This window comes from Aedes albopictus, chromosome 3, assembly GCF_035046485.1.
Source record: "Aedes albopictus strain Foshan chromosome 3, AalbF5, whole genome shotgun sequence".
NCBI lineage: Eukaryota > Metazoa > Arthropoda > Insecta > Diptera > Culicidae > Aedes > Aedes albopictus.
The window spans coordinates 65,921,010-65,939,904 of record NC_085138.1 but is presented as its reverse complement, the minus strand read 5'-3'; the positions used below and the strand labels follow the sequence as shown (position 1 = coordinate 65,939,904).

General features: G+C 44.1%; 1 protein-coding gene across 1 annotated transcript; it reads right to left on the bottom strand.

Annotated features, from left to right (window-relative positions):
* Positions 1-3,285, bottom strand: LOC134290219 (uncharacterized). Its single transcript, XM_062857289.1, has 2 exons — positions 2,260-3,285; positions 1-2,061 (listed from the first exon to the last, which is right to left on the bottom strand). The coding sequence occupies exons 1-2, from the start codon at positions 3,283-3,285 to the stop codon at positions 1-3; spliced, it is 3,087 nt and encodes a 1,028-aa protein (XP_062713273.1).
* Between the last annotated feature and the right edge of the window lie 15,610 nt (positions 3,286-18,895).

Genomic DNA, 18,895 nt, shown 5'->3' with positions numbered 1-18,895 from the left:
TTATGTTATGTGACCAAAGGCCTTCTCCGAGGCGTCTGAGAAACAGTGTATTTCCACAGAAACCGCTCCAGGAACGATAACGCAACGGCCGATCTTGATTTGGTTGAACGCTGATAGTTGGGTACGCAGTTTAAGCCATGTCTCACCCACCGTGGGAGGAAGTGGCTTATCCCAGTCGAGTTTTTGACCTTTCTCGTCCTGAATCGACCAGAGTTGCTGCATAAAAATCTTTGCAGTGGTAATAGCAGCTCCTAGTAGCCCCAAAGGGTCAAAAAGTGTTGCAATGATGGACAAAACACGACGTTTAGTGAGTTTCTCTGACTCCTCTAACGCAGGGATTTCGAATTGGAATTTCAATTCATCGGTTTTGGGCACCCAGGTCAGACCAAGTGTTTTTACGGACGGATCGGTCCCAAAATTGATTTCTGCTGTTTGTTTAATGGCAAGGTCTTCTGCTGGTACGCCCTCCAATACCTTGGAGCAGTTGGACGCCCACTTTCTCAACCGGAAACCTCCTCTAGACATCATGTGGTCAAGTTGTTCTCGGAGAATCAGTGCCGTTTCGACGTCGTCCGCTCCCGTGATGACGTCGTCCATGTAAACGTCCTCGCTAGCTGCTTGTGCTGCCATGGGATACTGTGTTGCTTCATCTTCCACCAGTTGCTTAACCGTCCTTGTAGCCAAAAAGGGAGCTGGTTTGGTACCGTATGTAACGGTGTTCAGCTCATACACGCCAACCTCTTCTATCGGCGAAGATCTCCACAGGATACATTGAAGCGGTCGATCCTCTTCGCAGATGTAGATGTGGCGGAACATTTTTTCCACGTCTGATACCAGCATGATTTGGCGTGTGCGACACCGTAGAACAATTGACCTTAGATCCTCCTGAATCACTGGCCCCACCAGTAAAACATCGTTCAACGACACTCCTGATGCCGTTTTACAGGAAGCATCGAACACTACTCGTACCTTAGTGGTGATGCTTGCCTCCTTGACCACCGGATGATGCGGCAAATAGCATCGTTGGATCGTCTCCTGAGTAGTTTGGTCGACCTTCCGCATGTGTCCCATCGCGAGGTACTCGTCCATAAACGCGACGTATTGCTCTCGCAAACTGGCATCCCTCGCCAGCCTACGTTCCGTTCCCTGAAGCCGACGAAATGCAATCTCTCGGGACTCGCCCAAGTGTAGAGGTGTTTCGTTGTGTTTCGGGAGGGCGACGGTGTACCGACCATCCTGTTCTCGACGAACTGTTTGCTGGTAGAGCTCTTCACAGCGCCGCTCCTCTGGAGAAAGTGCTCTTTCCGATTCTAGTTCTTCACACTCCCAAAACCGCTCCAATAGTAGGTCCAGCCTTCCGGATGATGAAGTGTTGCAACTGATTTGCAGGGAGTTGACGGAAGTAGATGTGCCTCCACAAACGACCCATCCGAATACCGAGTCGTTGAGGGTTGGTAACCCTTCGCCTAATGAGATTCGCCTGCCTGTTTCGAAAAAGTCGAAGAACGACTCAATGCCGAGTACGATGTCCACTCCCTTCGATTCAAAAAATGCCGGATCTGCCAGTTCGATCCCGCTTGGAATGACCCAACCATCAATATTGACCGAGGTTGTCGGAAGGTTAACAGTCACCTTGGGTAGAATGAGGAAATCCAATTCCCGCGAAAACGGAGATAATCGCGAGCGTACCACCGCTCGGATTCGTTGCTTAACCCTTGTTGAAGCTTGTCCGATGCCTAGAACCGAGATGTCCACCTTATCTCGGGTCACTCTCATCCGTTGGCACAACCGTTCGGTTATGAAATTGCTCTCGGAGCCAGAGTCCAAGAGGGCACGAGCTGGATGCCGATTGCCGTCGTCGTCCACCATCACGACGATCGCTGTTGCAAGGAGTACTTGCGAAGAGTATTGGTGCGCTGCATTTGATACCGTTGTATCAGTGGCCGCCGCATTGGCCACTTGAGAGGAGCTGGGTTGCGAAGTTCCTTGTGATTCCTTGTCGGAGGATAGATTGTTGCCCTTTGCAACTGTGGAAACCTTATTTCCACCACTCCTTTCTGACTAGAAGCAGACCATGGAATAATGGCGACCCTTGCAATGCCTGCACGAGTACTTTGATTGGCATTCCCGAGCCTGATGTCCCGACCTGAGACAGTTTCGGCAGAGGGAATGAGTTCTCAGCAGGCCGTCCCTGTCTGAAACCGATAACCGTTGGAATGTGCTGCATTGGAATAGCGGATGATTTTCCGAACAGCATACGCAACGCATCCCCGATGCTTGCGATGTTGTGAAGCTAGTCCTTGTGAAGGATGATTTCTGCTTCGGCTGTGGTGGAGGCTGATGGACACCCCTAGTGTCCATAGATTTGGGTGGCAGTGACTCCAGTACGTGCACTCGCCGATTGAGGAACTCCCTGAGTTCATCTAGAGAATCGTTTTCCTTTGACGAAGAAAACTCTTCCCATCCCCTACGTGTCACTGGATCCAAGCGTGACGTGAGGATGTTCACCAGCAGTAAATCCTTATACTCGGCTGGCTGGATTACCAGATCGAGGGTTTGCACTATCCGCTCAAAGCTTTCCAAAAGTGTGTGCAATTCCCCGACGGATTCCTTGGAGAGCGTAGGCAACGACAGCAGTGACTGGATTTGCCTCTTCTTCAATTGCTTACTGTTGTTATAACGCTTCAGTAGCATATCCCATGCTACCTGGTAGTTTGCCTTGGTTATCTTCAATGGATCGATCAGGCTCCGTGGTTCTCCTTGAAGACAACCCTTTAAGTAGTGGATTTTTTCCACTTCCGGGAGATCAGGCTTCCAATGTATAAGAGAGGTGAACAGGTCCCGGAAGCCTAACCACTCGTCGATATCTCCATTGAAGCTTTGAAGCTTGATTTGTGGCAAGCGCACATTATCGAGCACGCCATGCATTGAAGCATCGACAGCTCTCACACTTTGGTCTAACGACGATGGTTCCTTTAACTCCTTAACTTGATCCACAAGGAAAGATTTCGCCTCATAATGATTGTTGAACTCCCGCCTTTCCTTGTCATAAGTCTCCTCCCCGTTATAATCGTCGTGAGATTTAATCTCAACTAACGTCTCGGAAAATTTCTCCCATATCTCTTCCAATTTCTCCAGACGAATCTCCACTTGAGAAAGCTTCGTATCCTCCTTGAAATCCTCAATGAATTCCAAAATGTCCTGAAGTGAGGACTGTGTTCCCGCAAGCCTTGCAGTTAGTTGCTTCAGCGAAACTTTCTTAGTGGATGATCCAGCAGGCGGCATAGTTGACGTCACAAATCACCGGCAACAGAATGGAGAGATGGTGGTGTAATATTCCGCGTATACGCCTAGCTTGGCTGGCATATACTGTCGTGTTCACTAACCTGACAAAACAGGCGGTTCCGCCCAACGATAATCGACAATCCAATTAGCTAATCACGATTAGTGCAATGTGATTTCTCAACGTCAACCAGTTCGTCTCAGCAATCAACGATAAGTAGAGGAATGAAAAGGAGGGAGATACGATGTAGTATTCAAAATAAATGCCACGGCTGGACATATACTGTGGTGGCTTACCCAGACAACCAACAGCGGTGCAAGTCCAGCGTGCAATTCACTCAAATGTCCAAAGCGGATGATCAACGTTCACGAAAGACGTTCAACAGACCCAGTCGGGTCCACAGGGCTCACGTGTATAAATAAGGAGTCGAAGAGGATACGAATTTCGATCAACAGGTGTATTTACTGTACGCCTAGCTTCGGCAACATATACTATAATAAAGTGTATTTACCTGGACAAATATTCGTTGACGCTGCCTCTTCTCGTCCACACGTACCCCGATGGTAGTATCGATCCTTCCGTGATGATCGGTGTCGTCCACCAGATGAATGGATTCCAATCGATGAATGGCGGGTCAGGCAATGAATGAATCACCACCGAGGCGATCTTCCTAGGAGATGAAATGGCACCCTGTTGGCACAAATGGTCTCGTCGTTCACACAGCGCCACAAAATGCAAGGCCGTGTCCGAAGTCTCCCGACGGTCCTGTCCGGATGGGCTCCGTTTCGAGTAATCCAGAAAATGGTCGAAATTCGGGTGTAAGTATAATAAAGGGCACACTTCGACTGGACATATACTCGTTCTTTAACATTTACCTGTGAGACAAGTTTCGGCTCTTGTCCAGTGAGTGTCCTCCGGCGAAGTAGTAATGCTTAAGTTGTTGTCCTCCTGCACTTGGAACCATGCAATCCAAATGGCAGTGAATGGTAAACGTGTCCAATTCCAGCCACACGATGGGAACCAGTATCCAAGAAATTTCCGAGAAGTCCGAATCTCGGTGGTATCGTGCATGCAGATTTGTGGAAAACACAGGTGTTAGGATGCGATAGTAGCCTAGTATCGGCTGGACATATAGTAAGCGGTCTTCACTAACCGGACAGAAAATACCGCGCAGCAAATGTCCAAGCCAAGCAGTGCTGATTCCAAAAGGATGATGGTGGATATCCTTTATTCCTTTGAACACATTGATCCTTTGTCGCAGTCGATCCTTTCTTCCACAACAACAATCGCAGCCGCAGCATTCAACATATGACTAGCAAAATGGCACCAAACAGCGTCCCTACGTCGAGCCCGTGTCGACGATATCCAATCCGAGCTTCAGTTGATCCTTCACTGGTCCCGATCCGGCTCGAAGGACCACAATGTACGAACCTGGCAGTCCTTATTCCTCGACTTCGATAGTGGATGATACAGCAGTGGTTAGACCAGGTCCGACATCGACCAAATGGTGGGATTGAAACGGGATCCAAAGGAGACCAAATCCAATAGTCTATGACCAGTCCTGAAGCTCGTAGTTCCAGGGTCCAATTAGGGGTATGGCATGCACTGGGGGTCCCGGTCTAATTAATTAAACACTCGCGGGCTAGGTTGATGACACTTGATACATTTAAAACACATTTATTAAAACACACATTACTTAGAACTATATTTCCACTTAAAACTAAACAAGTTAAAATTCGTGCGTGGGCTCAGTGCCCAGTAGTTTCACCGGCGATCCAAATTCGACTGACCATTCGTTCTTGAACAACTGCGACTGTAGGTAGCCAGAAGGATGATTGCACGAGAGCGAGGATCTCACTCTCTTATCGCCGTTATCAGTTCGGCTATTGATCGGTCCCTTGATGATGGTCAGTTTGATCGATGATGGCAACAGATCTGGCGTTGGAAGCCTATTGTATTCAAACAGCGAACCGACCAACATACGTGTGGATGAAGCAATCTCGCAGGCACAGAATGTTTGTGGTGATATCACTGCGGACTTCTGCTAGTCCACCTAGACCTGTGCGCCGACTATATTTTGCTCGACGGCGGCGTCAGGGCCATTTTTGACCGGCGGCGGCGGCGTCATCGGCGTGACGCCGGTGGCAGCTTTCGGCGGCGGCGGCGGCGGCGTGAATCGGCGTGACCAAAATTTGACCATAATTTTAACATTCGCAAAGCAAAGAAGTTGTCATTACACTCTAAAATTTGTAGTCTGAGCTTTTCATGACCATTTATGACATTAAATTTACGTTAGAATGAATACCTTTTTTATTTCTGTTCGGATCTGTCACTGCGTGATTGGACCTATTGCGACATTTGTTTTACTTATTCATTTACTTCGAAGGGCGCCACATCCCAAGAAACAAAATTAGTTGAATAACAGTTTCTTTAACTAAAGTTTGCTCAAGAGTCATTTTTGTTCCACTCCTGTACAGCTAAAATGTTTGTTGGGAAGGGCATAAATGAGCCGAAATGATACGTACAATTTTATTTCTACGTTCTTTACATTTTTTCAAATTTTTAACTGCTTTAACACTATATTAGTTTGGAAAGCCAAAGTACTCGCGGCTGTTTCGAGGTTCGGGATAGAAAATATTTATAATTGGAAAGGAATCCTTAGTCTAATGAATGTTGCATTCATCCATTGCAAATGAAGGGCAATTAAATATTCATTTTGCTACAGTTTTTTGTTTTGTTTTCTCAGAATCTTCAGAAGCTATCAACCTCATAATAAAGTCACACTATTTACACTAAGGAATCCCCAAATGATTTCAGGGAGGAATCACAGAAGGAATTCTAGGAGGAGCCTGAAAGAAACTCCTGAAGAAATTCAAGAAGAAAATTCTGGACTAATCTCTGCAGGAACTTCTGCAGGAATCTTTAGCGGTTCAAGAATCTCTTTTAGAGATCTCTGCAGAAAATTCTGAAGTAATCCCTGATTGAAATTTTCGATGAATTTCAGAAGGAAATCCAGGACGATTCTTCTAAAGAAATTCCAGGAGGATTCCCAAATGAATTCAAGCAGGAATTTCCAACGGAATTCCTGGAGGATTCTTCGACGGAATTCTAAAGGGTATTTCTAAAGAATTTCAAGAATCTCCAAAGTATTTCGAGAAGGAATCAACGAAAAATATTGAAAAAGAATCTCTGTTGGAATTTCAGCAGGATTTCCTGAGAGAATACTAGGAGGAATTTCCTAAAGAATTCCATTAGGAAGGAATCAGGAGGAATTCTAGGAAGGAATCAGGAGGAATTCTAGGATTCTCCCCGGAGGAATTCTAAGACTAATCCCCGGAGGAATTCCAAAGAAATATGAAGAGGAATCACCATAGGAATTTCAAGATGGAATCCCGAAGGAAATCCAGAAGAAATTCCCGACAAAATATCAGGGAAAATCTCCGAAGGAATTTTAGGAAGAATTGTCGAAGGAAGAGCTCCTCAAAAGAAACCCCCGAAGGAATTCTAAAAGAATCCCCGAAATTACTCTAGGAATTCCACTCCGAAGGAATTCCAAGAGAAATTTTAGAAAGAATTCTAGGAAGAATCACCGAAGGAATTCCAGGAAAAATTCCTGCAGGAATTCCAGGAGGACTCCTGGAGGAATCCCAGCAGGAATCTCCAAAAGAATTCCATAAGGAATCTCCGAAGAAATTGAAGAGAAACCACCAAAGGAATTCCATGAAAAATTCCCGAAGGAATTCCAGAAGTAATCCGCGAAAGAAGCCCCCGAAGAAATTACAGGAGAAATCCCTGCAGGAATCCCAGAGGTCACCTCTGAAGGAATTCCGGGAGGAATCTCCGAAGGAATCACAAGCGGATTTCTCAAAGAGGAAACTCCTAAGGAAATCCAAGACGAATCCCCATAGAACGTGGAGGTGGAATCTCCTGAGAAATTTAAGAAGGAATCCTCGAAGGAACTCTAGGAAGAATCTTCGAATACCAGGAGAAAATCCCAAAGGAATTCTAGGAGAAACCACCGTAGAAAACTAAGAAAGAAACCCCGCAGGAATTCCAGGAGGAGTGATTCCATGAGGATTTAAAAAAAATGAAATAAAGAATCTCCGAAGGAAATCTAAGACGAATCACCAAAGGAAATTCCGAGAAATTCCAGGAGGAATCCACGAAAAAATACCAGGAGGATTTGATGAAGGTAGTCCAGGAGGAATCCCCAAAGATATTCCAGATTTTTTTTTTGAAGTAATTCGAGTATTTCTAGGAGGAGCCATCGAAAAATATCCAAGAGGAATCTTCGTAGGCATTCCATTATAAACCCCTGATATAATTCTAGGAGGAGTTTCCGCAGGAATTCCAAGAGAAAACCCTAAAAGAGTTCCAGGAGAAATCTCCGAAAAAAAAATCGAAGAGGAATCCCCGACGGAATCTCAGGAGAAATCCCCGAAGGAACTCTAGAAAGAATCCCCGAAGGAATTTAAGGAGAAATCTTCCAGGATTTCCAGGTGGAATCCCCGAAGAAAGTCCAGGAGAAGTCCCTGAAGCAGGTTCAGCAGGAATATCCGACGATATTCCTGGAAAAATTCCTGGAGAAATCACCGAAGAAATGAAAAGAGAAATCCCTGCAGGAATCCCAAGGGCAACCCCTGAAGAAATTCTGGGAGGAATCTCCGAAGGATTTCCAAGCGGAATACTCGAAGGATTTTCAAGAGGACTTTCCACAGGAAGTCCAGGAAAAACCTCCGAAGGAATTTCTAGAGGAATCCCTGAAGGAATTCTAGAAGAAATCACTGAAGCAATTCCAGAAGGAAATCCCAAGGGAATTCCAGAAGGACTCCTAAAGGAATTCCATAAGGAATCACTGATGGAATCTCCGAAGGAATTCTAAGAGAAATCATCAAAGAACTTCCAGGAGGAAACCCCGAAGAAATTTCAGAAGAAATCCGCGATAGAATATCAGGAGAAAGCCCCGAAAGAATTTCAGGAGGAATCCATGAAGGATATTGTTAACGCCAGTTTTAGCCAATTCTGACTGTAAAATAGGCTCACAGTTTGTTCGAGCAGTTGTATCCATTTTTTATTAGTGTAGCGTTCTAATAAGATACACAAAACAGAAAAGCAATAGCCCATGACCATTTTATAGATCTTCGGGGACATTTCGGGTTTCCCGCCAAATTATATGACTATAAAAGACCATCAGAAACTCCAGTAGCACAACATTAGTATAAGAACAACTGTAGTAAATTGTCCTTTATACAAAATTTGACCAGAAGATAAATGTTCCGTGTTACCTGTATAGTAATAAATAAACCGACCAACCTGAATAAAGTGCTTTGTTATTGTACCTGTTGAACTGCTGTAAATTGTTTAATCAGTGATAGTCCTCGGAACTGACCAACATAGTACCGGCCCTAGACAGACGCTGGAATGTGCGTGAACAGATATCTAGGAGCAATACCCGAAGGAATTCCAGAAGGAATCCCCAAAGGCATTCCAGGAGACATTCCAGAATGAATTCTAGGAGGAATCCCCGAAGGAAATACAAGAGGAATCCCTAAATAAAGTGGAGGTATTCCAGGTAAAATCTCCGAAAGAATTCTTAGAGAAACTACCAAAGAAATTTGACGGAATATTAGAAAGAATCCCCGAAAGAATTTAAGGAGGAATCCTCGAAGGAAGTCTAGGAGGACTGAAATAAAGTCTAGGAAGAATCTCCGGAGGAATTGCAAGTGGAATCCCTGAAACAATTCCAGGAAAAAGCTATAAGGAATCTTCGGAGCATGACCAGGGGAACCCCTGAAGGAAGTGTAGGAGGAATCCCCGAATAAATTACAGGAGAATTCCCTGCAGGGATTCCAGTAGAATGCCCGAAAGAATTCCAGTAGGAATATCCACAGGATTTTCAGGCGGAATCCTCAAAGGATTTCCAGAGGATGCTTCCGGGTAGGGGAAAGGATTTGCAAGAGGTATTCTCTAAAGAATTCCAGAAGGAAATTCTTGAGGAATTCTTGTAGAAACTCCATGAAAGATCCCTCAAAAATATCCTTGAGATATGCCTGATTATAATCCTAAGGGAATTATTGAAGGTACTCCTACAAGATTTCCTGAAGGAACTCCTGTAGGAAGTCCTGAATCTTTGATGAAACTCCTGAAAGCATCCGTGAGTCTTTCTGAAAAAATCTCAATCTCATTCTGAAATAACCCCAGGAGCGATCCCTGGAAAAACGCTTAAAGAAACTTCTCTAACAATTCCCTAAGGATATCCTGAAGAAATCATGGAAAGAACTCTTATATAGGAATCGCTGAATAAACTACTGGGGTATTCCCTGAGTTCTCTTGGTGGTATCCTTGGATCTTCGTATAAGATTCTCTGAAGGAATTTTTGTAATGATTTCTGAAGGAACTTCTGTAGGAATCCCTGAAGAAATTCAGCAGCAATCTCTGAAGAAACAACTGCAAGAATCCCTGAAATTCCTGGAGGAATCTCTGATGGAACTCCAAGAAAGAACTGCTGTAGGAATTTCTAATGGTACTTCAGAAGGAATCCCTGCAGGAACTCCTAAACTAATTTCTAAAGATCTCCTGCAGGAATCCCTGAAGAAACTTCTAACGGGATTTATTTATTTATTTATTTATTTATTTAATACCAATCTTCATCTGACTATGTCTCAGTGAAGTAAAACATACATACATAGATAAAAGCAAATTATAAAACAAAAGAGGAAAAACAACAATCATCAAAATTAAAACTTAACATGTAACTTAAAGCTGATGGTTCACTTGGTTTAGGTTTCGGAAGTGCATCGTGAAGCGTTGCTGCTGGATTCTTGATGAATCTTCATATGGTATTTATGAATCCTCCTGAAAGAATATTTAAAGGGACTTCTGGAAGGATACCTGAACGAACTCTCGTTGAAATAGCTTAGGGATCTTCTGAAGGAATTCCTAATGAACACATGGAGGCATCCCTGAATCCTCCTGGTGCTATTAGGGAGACCCCTGAGCGAACTCTTGGAGAGATCACCGAAGGAACTTCTGGAGCAATGCTTGAAGAACTCCTGAAAGATTCTCTACAAATTTTTCTGGAGGCATCCCGAAGTAATTCCAAGAGGAATCTCCGAAGGAATTTCAAGAGGGATTCTTGAACAAATTCCAGGAATTTCTTATGGATCTCCTGGAGAAATCTCTGAGGAAACTCCTGGACTAGATCCTAGAGAAACTTCTGAAGGAACTCCTGAAGGAACTCCTGAAGGAACTCCTGAAGGAATTTCTGAAGGAATCAATGAAGGAACTCTCAGGCTCTCTGAAGAACTTCCTATGAGAATTCCTGAAGGATCTTCTGGATGAATCTCTGATATATCTCTAGTAGGCATCCCTGAATTCTCCTGAAATAATTTTTGAAAGTATTCCTGATCTTCTGAAAAAAAAATCATCCTGGAGGCATCCTTGAACATTTTTCTGGAGAAATCCGAGGTGGATCTCCAGGAGGCATCACGGAATCCTTGTTCCACTGAAGACTTCTGGAACATTCTCTGAAGAAACTTCTGGAGAGATGTGAATATGTGTTCTAAGAGTTGAGAAATCAATTATTGTAATCAAACTGTTACGATAGTGATCGTGAGATTTTTTTTATCTCAAATTTATTTATATAAACTTAATTTTGTTCGTGCACTGATCACCGGCGCGAAAAATGAAAATCGGCGGCGTGACAAATATCGGCGTATGGCGCGCCGCCGATACCTCGGTCGGCGTCGGCGTGGGACAAAAACAGTCGGCGGCGGCGGCGTGGCGCGGCGGCGCACAGGTCTAAGTCCACCATCATCCAGGGATGTAGTCTGGGGTGGGTGGTATTCCTTGGTCGCAGACAGAATAATACGAACCGAGACCAACGGCAACGACCCCAGCGAACAAAAAGGACTTGCGATTTTAAACTCGGTACGTGGAACTGCCGATCTCTCAACTTCATTGGGAGCACCCGCATACTCGCCGATCTACTGAAGGACCGCGGGTTCGGCATCGTAGCGCTGCAGGAGGTGTGTTGGACAGGATCCATGGTGCGAACGTTTAGAGGTAATCATACCATCTACCAGAGCTGCGGCAACACACGCGAGCTGGGAACAGCTTTTATCGTGATGGGTGATATGCAGAGGCGCGTGATCGGTTGGTGGCCGATCGACGAAAGAATGTGCAGGTTAAGGATCAAGGGCCGATTCTTCAACTTCAGCATAATAAACGCACACAGCCCACACTCCGGAAGCACTGATGATGACAAGGACGCATTTTACGCGCAGCTCGAACGCTGCCCAAGCCACGACGTCAAGATCATCATAGGAGATGTAGGCTAGGAGGAGGAATTCAGACCGACAATTGGAAAGTTCACCGCCGACCAGCAAACGAACGAAAACGGCCTACGACTAATTGATTTCGCCGCCTCCAAAAATATGGCCATTCGTAGCACCTTTTTCCAACACAGCCTCCCGTATCGTTACACCTGGAGATCACCACAGCAGACGCAATATCAAATCGACCACGATCTGATTGACGGACGGCACTTCTCCGACGTTATCGACGTCAGGACCTATCGTGGCGCCAACATCGACTCCGACCACTATCTGGTGATGGTCAAACTGCGCCCAAAACTCTCCGTCATCAACAATGCACAATGGTCCACAAAACAGATTGACGAGGAAAGATGCATTTAGCGCCTTCAAATGATTTTCTAGTGTAATATGGTCTTCTACAAAGTTGTTCGTAAAAATAAGGCCCTCTTTTCAATATACATGAAAATTAGGGTGGCCCATATTTTCAAAGAAATTGGGAACCAAACTTTTTTATAAGCGAGAATAACTGTATATACATTCTTCGGGATAGTTGTAGATCTATCAATTTTGAGCAAGTTTGCTGAACATGTAGCTTTAAAATTGACCGATCTAGAGGTATTTTTCTGAATAAGCTTAGGGTGGTTCAAGAAAAACCAGTTTTCTGGCGAAATTTTTTCAGTTTCGATTTTTCATCAAAGTCGCCCGAGAAACACTTGTAGAGCATTTGAAGACGCGTCGTTTCGTGCGCTGAGATGGTCGATATCTCTTTTGGTTCAATAGTTGCAGGAATTTTTCTTAAAAAGTCATATTTTTTTTAAAAAGGTGTTATGGCGGTGTACGCGCCAAACGCGTGCAGAAGAGAGAGTTACCACTCATCATCATCAGCCAGCGATGTGACTCCAACGACGTGCGGAGCCTATGCTGCAGCATGCTGTGCGTTGACCGGCTGCCAACCCGAAGGAGAGATATATTTAAGTTCATTCTTTCATGTCATTTCATTCAGTATCAATTATACCGCCGACGTGAACGGACCAACGGAACAAGTGTTTTTCTTGAACGAGTGCCGAAAGATAGTGATAGTGGTGGCTAGTCCGATCGGTGCGAGTCGGTGGAACTGTGTGTGTGTGCTCCTCTGAATCGGCGTTGGCGTGCAAGGAAAACGTGTTGCGTCTTGTTCGTCGTTGTTTTACGTTGCGGTGCGTTTCGATTGATCGAGGCGATTGGTGCGGCGGTGCAGCTGCATTGAAGCAGAGCTGTTGGGAGCTGTCGTGTTTGCCGGTTGTGTGGTGCCCGGAAAGTGACACAAAGAAAGAGTTATTCTTTAATTTTCCTGGTTTTCCTCATTCGGTGTTACTTCCGGCATCCGGTGGCAAGCGAGGCACGACGGTTACGAAGGCAGAATTAGGCGTGTTCGGCATTTGCCGTGGTCCTTCGAGGAGAGAACGCGCTGGTGGCCGTGCGGTGAACGGCTGTCGGCGGTGCAGAAGTAGTAGTCGGTGTCCGGGGTGTGTACGGCTGTCGGGAACCAGAACCTCCGGTGGTAGCTGCAACGAGCGCAGCTGACGCCCCCCCCCCCCTGCTGATGGCTGTTGAGTGAACAGCTGTTGGTGGCTCGATCACGGGTAAGTTCGACGTGCTAAGGTAAGTGCTACGAACCAACCTCCATTGAGTGTGTACCCAACAGGCGGGTTGGGGCAAACATAAAAAATATCTTTTGCCCGCATTCAAAAGAAGAAATCGAAAACTACTTTATCAAGAAGACATGCAATTCTGTTGTTTTCCCATACTATCGGCAAGGGTTACCGACGGCACCGCTGCCTGTTGAGCTAAGGTGGTACCTTTGTATATAACTGTAAGAGTGTATTGGTGCGAGTATGAAGATTTACGCACACTATAATGAATAGTGTCACCTTCATCCACGGTGGCGCTGCTAATAGTGGCTCCCGATTTTCAGCAGTGCTGCAAGTCTTCTTGATAATGTGGTCTTCGAAGAAATGTTGTTATAAAACATATCAAAAAACTAGAAGGGTGTTATTTTTGTAACTCAAGTGAAAAATACTTGAAAAGTGCCTATTTTTTCTAAAAAATCATCAATATCTTTTGAACGGAATGACGTAGCAACATTCTCAGCGCACGAAAATGTGCGTTTTTTAAAGCTCTAAAAATGGTTCTGATGAGGAATTTGAAACAAAAAAGATAAGGCGTTTAAACTGTTTTGGCCAAATTTGGAGCATTTTCCCATAGTTTTCATAGGGTGACGCTAGAACAAATCGTTTTATTGCTTTATCTTTTTTGTTTCAAATTTCTCGTCAAAGTCGCCTAAGAACCACTTTTAGAGCTCCCAAAAACGCGCATTTTCGTGTGCTGAGAATGTTGCTACTTCATTTCGTTCAAAAGATATTGATGATTTTCTAGAAAAAATAGGCACTTTTCAAGTATTTTTAACATGAGTTACAAAAATAACACTCCTCTAGTTTTTTTGATATGTCTTATAACAACATTTCTTCTTTTGAATGCGGGCAAAAGATATTTTTTATGTTTGCCCCAACCCGCCATAACACCTTTTTTAAAAAAAACTATGATTTTTTAAGAAAAATGCCTGTAACTTTTGAACCAAAAGAGATAACGACCATCTCAGCGCAGGAAACGACGCGTCTTCAAATACTCTACAAGTGTTTCTCGGGCGACTTTAATGAAAAATCAAAACTGAAAAAATTAACGCCAGAAAACTGGTTTTTCTAGAACCACCCCAAGCTTATTCAGAAAAATACCTCTAGATCGGTCAATTTTAAAGCTACATAAAAAGTATGTTTAGCAAACTTGCTCAAAATTGATGGATCTGATAGATACATCTAGAATGTATATAGTTATTTTCGCTTATAAAAAAGTTTGGTTCCCAATTACTTTGAAAATATGGACCACCCTAATTTTCATGTATATTGAAAAGAGGGCCTTATTTTTAGGAACAACTTTGTAGAAGACCATATTACTCTAGAAAATCATTTGAAGGCGCTAAATGCATCTTTCCTCGTAAATCTGTTTCGTGGACCACTGCACAGTGGGAAAAATCGACCCAAAAACGGATCTTTTAACGCCGCTGGTTTCGGTACGTGAAGTTGACCATTTCTGACGTAAAAAAATACGAGAAATCGATTGGTGCTAAATTCATTCACCGCACGGCACGGGAAGTGTTCCATTTTGCCCCATTTTACCCTTTTTTCATACAAAAAAAATCAAAATGTACTTTCAAAGAACTAACACGACTGCAAATCGTTGAAAATAGCTGCAGGTGTTATAAGAGGTCAATAGAAATCATAAACATACATGGAAGATCCTTTTAAAAGCTTATTTTGCCCCATATGCCCCAACAACTTGTAGATATTCGCATTTTTTTCCTAATTATGAATGGATTTTAAATGTTACTGATTTGAAGTGATTTGTTTAGCATAAATAAAAAGCGCCAGATCTATTTTCACCACAATCCTTTCAGGAGTTGTCCAATTTGCCCCATTTTGCCCTATTTTCATGAAAAAAAATAGATTTCAAGTGTAGTTATGAAACATAAATACTGCTATAGCACGTTGAAATTAGCTTAAGGTGAAATTGGATGCTAACAGTTATCATGCGTATATATGAAAGATATTTTCCTATTTTATCCTACATTCCCCTAAAACTGCTGGATAATAATATATTTTGTATAGTTTTGTTGGATACAAAACATGAAGTCCTGGATCATTTTTGATATATACAAATGCGGGTTATCGATTAATATTAGGATCCTTCTCGGAATGGTATGAATAGCTGTCCATCTCACCCCAATTTGCCCTGATTTTTTATCATGTAATGAATAAATTAATTTGCCCTGATTTTTGTCATGTAATGAATAAATTAATTTCCCTTATTAGCATTAGTACTGTTATCAAAAATACATATATATGACAAATATGCGCTAAACTGATTAAATATAGCGTGTTTTAATGCACCAAATTATATATATATACTTAAGATGTCAAATTTAATTAGTTGTGTGCATATTTGCCATCAATTTAGATTAAGATTTATGCTTATTATACCCTGAATTCCCCACCAAAGTCATATTCTTAACTGTCCTTTTGATTACATTGGTTTCAGTACCAAAAGTCCATCAATTCGGACATAAGCAAATGTGGGGAATCAATTCATTCATGAAGCGACAACATATCAGGGCAAATTGGGGTAAAATGGACAGCTGTTTGTACCCTCCCGTGAATGATTCTAAAGCTAATCGATAAAACGCATTTGTATGTATCAAAAATGATCCTGGACTTCATGTATTGCAACCAGTGACATTGCAAAATAATACAAAAAAATGCTATCATCCAGCAGTTTTAGGGGAATGTAGGGTAAAATAGGGAAAATATATTTAATAAATGCGCATGATAACTGTCAGCTTCCAATTGCAACTAGAACTAATGTCAACTTTCCATAGCAGTATATGCCTCTTATAAATACATTTTAAATCTCATTATTCTATGATAATAGGGCAAAATGGGGCAAATTGGACAACTACTGAAGATGATTCTGGTGATAACAAATCTAGCGCTTCTTGTTTATGCGAAAAAAAAACAAATTCAAATCAGTAACATTAAAAATCCATGCAAATTTATGTAACATTCACAATTTCCAGCAGTTGTTGGGGCATATGGGGCAAAATAAGCATTTAAAAGGATCTTTCATGTATGTTTATGATTTCTATTGACCTCTAATTACACCTGCAGCTATTTTCAACGATCTACAGTCGTGTTAGTTGTTTGAAAGTACATTTTGATTCTCCTTTTGTATGAAAAATGTGCAAAATGGGGCAAAATGGACCACTTCCCGTGCCGTGCGGTGAATGAATTTAGCACCAATCGATTTCTCGTATTTTTTTACGTCAGAAATGGTCAACTTCACGTATCGAAACCAGCGGCGTTAAAAGATCCGTTTTTTGGGTCGATTTTTCCCACTGTGCACTGTGCAATGTTCGGTACCGGCGACCGCCACGGTACAACCTAGAGCGACTGAAACAACCGGATGTCGCCTCAGCATACGCGCAGAATCTCGAGGCCGCGTTGCCAGACGAGGGCGAGCTCGTTGAGGCTTCTCTAGAGGACTGCTGGAGTACAGTGAAAGCAGCCATCATCGACGCAGCCGAGAGCACCATTGGGTACGTGGAACGGAATCGACGGAACGAATGGTTCGACGAAGAGTGCAGAACGGTTTTGGAGGAGAAGAACGCAGCGAGGGCGGTAATGCTGCAGCAAGGGACTCGACAGGAACGTGGAACGTGGAACGTTATAAACAGAAGTGGAAACAGAAGACCCGCCTCTTTCGGGAGAAAAAGCGCCGCCTGGAAGAAGCGGAGTGTGAAGAAATGGAACTGCTGTGCCGTTCCCAAGAAACACACAACCCAGTCAACCAGTGATCGTAAAATATGTTGCATAAGATGTTAAAGTGGAGGCGATATGCGTACATTTGACATGCGCCTAAATGGAGGCATGCACGTATATGGCCTCCACTTTATCATCTTATGCAACATGTTTTACGATTACTGGTTGTCTGGGAAGCTCAACGCATCCCGCAACGGCTTCGTGCCGCGAGCCGAAATATGCAGGGATAAAGACGGAGGCATTTTGACGGACGGACGTGAGGTGATCGAAAGCTGAAAGCAACACTTCGATCAGCACCTGAACGGCGTGGAGAACGTAGGCACGGGAGCCCACGGCAACGGAGGAAACGACGACGTCAGTGCAGCGGAGGACGGAAATGAACCAACTCCCACGCTGAGGGAAGTTAAGGATGCCATTCACCAGCTCAAAACCAACAAAGTATCTGGTAAGGATGGTATCGCAGCTGAACTCATCAAGATTGGCTGCATCGGCTGATAGTCTGGATCTGGGAAACCGCACAGCTACCGGAGGAGTGGAAGGAAGGGGTAATCTGCCCCATTCACAAGAAAGGCGACCATTTGGAATGTGAGAACTTCAGGGCGATCACTATTTTGAATGCCGCCTACAAAGTGCTATCCCAGATCATCTTCCGTCGTCTGTCACCTAAAACGAATGAGTTCGTGGGAAGTTATCAAGCCGGCTTCATCGACGGCCGGTCGACAACGGACCAGATTTTTACCGTACGGCAAATCCTCCAGAAATGCCGTGAATACCAGGTCCCAACGCATCACCTGTTCATCGACTTCAAAGCGGCATACGACAGTATCGACCGCGCAGAGCTATGGAGATTCATGGACGAAAACGGCTTTCCTGGGAAGCTGACTAGACTGATTGAAGCGACGATGGACGGTGTGCAAAACTGCGTAAGGGTTTCGGGTTCATTCGTATCTCGCCGGGGACTGAGACAAGGTGATGGACGCTCATGCCTACTCTTCAACATCGCTCTGGAAGGTGTAATGCGACGAGCCGAGGTCAACAGCTGGGGAACGATTTTCACAAAATCCGGACAATTTGTGTGCTTTGCGGACGACATGGATATTATTGCCAGGACATGTGGAACGGTGGCAGAGCTGTACACCCGCCTGAAACGCGAAGCAGCAAAGGTCGGACTGGTGGTGAATGCCTCAAATACAAAGTACATGCTGGTAGGCGGAACCGAACACGACCGGATCCGTCTGGGTAGTAATGTCCCGATAGACGGGGATACTTTCGAGGTGGTGGAGGAATTCGTCGACTTCGGATCCTTACTGATGGCTGACAACAACGTTAGCCGTGAAATTCAGAGGCGCATCATCAGCGGAAGTCGGGCCTACTACGGGCTCCAGAAGAAACAGCGGTCGAAAAAGATTCACCCACGCACCAAATGCACCATCTACAAAACGCTAATAAGATCGGTGACGATTTTGTACAACTCTCCCCCGGCTTCAGAAGCAACAGCGAAAACAGGTAACAGTATGTGGCACCGATCTCATCTTCATTTAAATTCAATGTGCTTGTTCTTGACGAGATTAAGATGCGGCAGCACAGTGATGGTGGCGGTGTGGTGGGTGGCTCATATGGTTGTTCCAACTCTCGTACGTTGGAAAAACACCACTTCGGCTTATTGGCTCTCGTCGGTTCTAGGATGGGATGCTCTGAGATGGTTGTTGGAAGACTCTGGGTATAGCAAAGTCGTCTCCAAAGCTGTCTGCCAAAAGGCTTCCAATTAGTCTGAAGAGCTTTTGATGGGACAAAGTTTGAATTCAATTTCAATTCTTTCCTAGATGGAATCATGTTCGCGGGATGAGTTCCAATTTAGCGAAATAGTCTGAAAAAAGTAACGACATTTG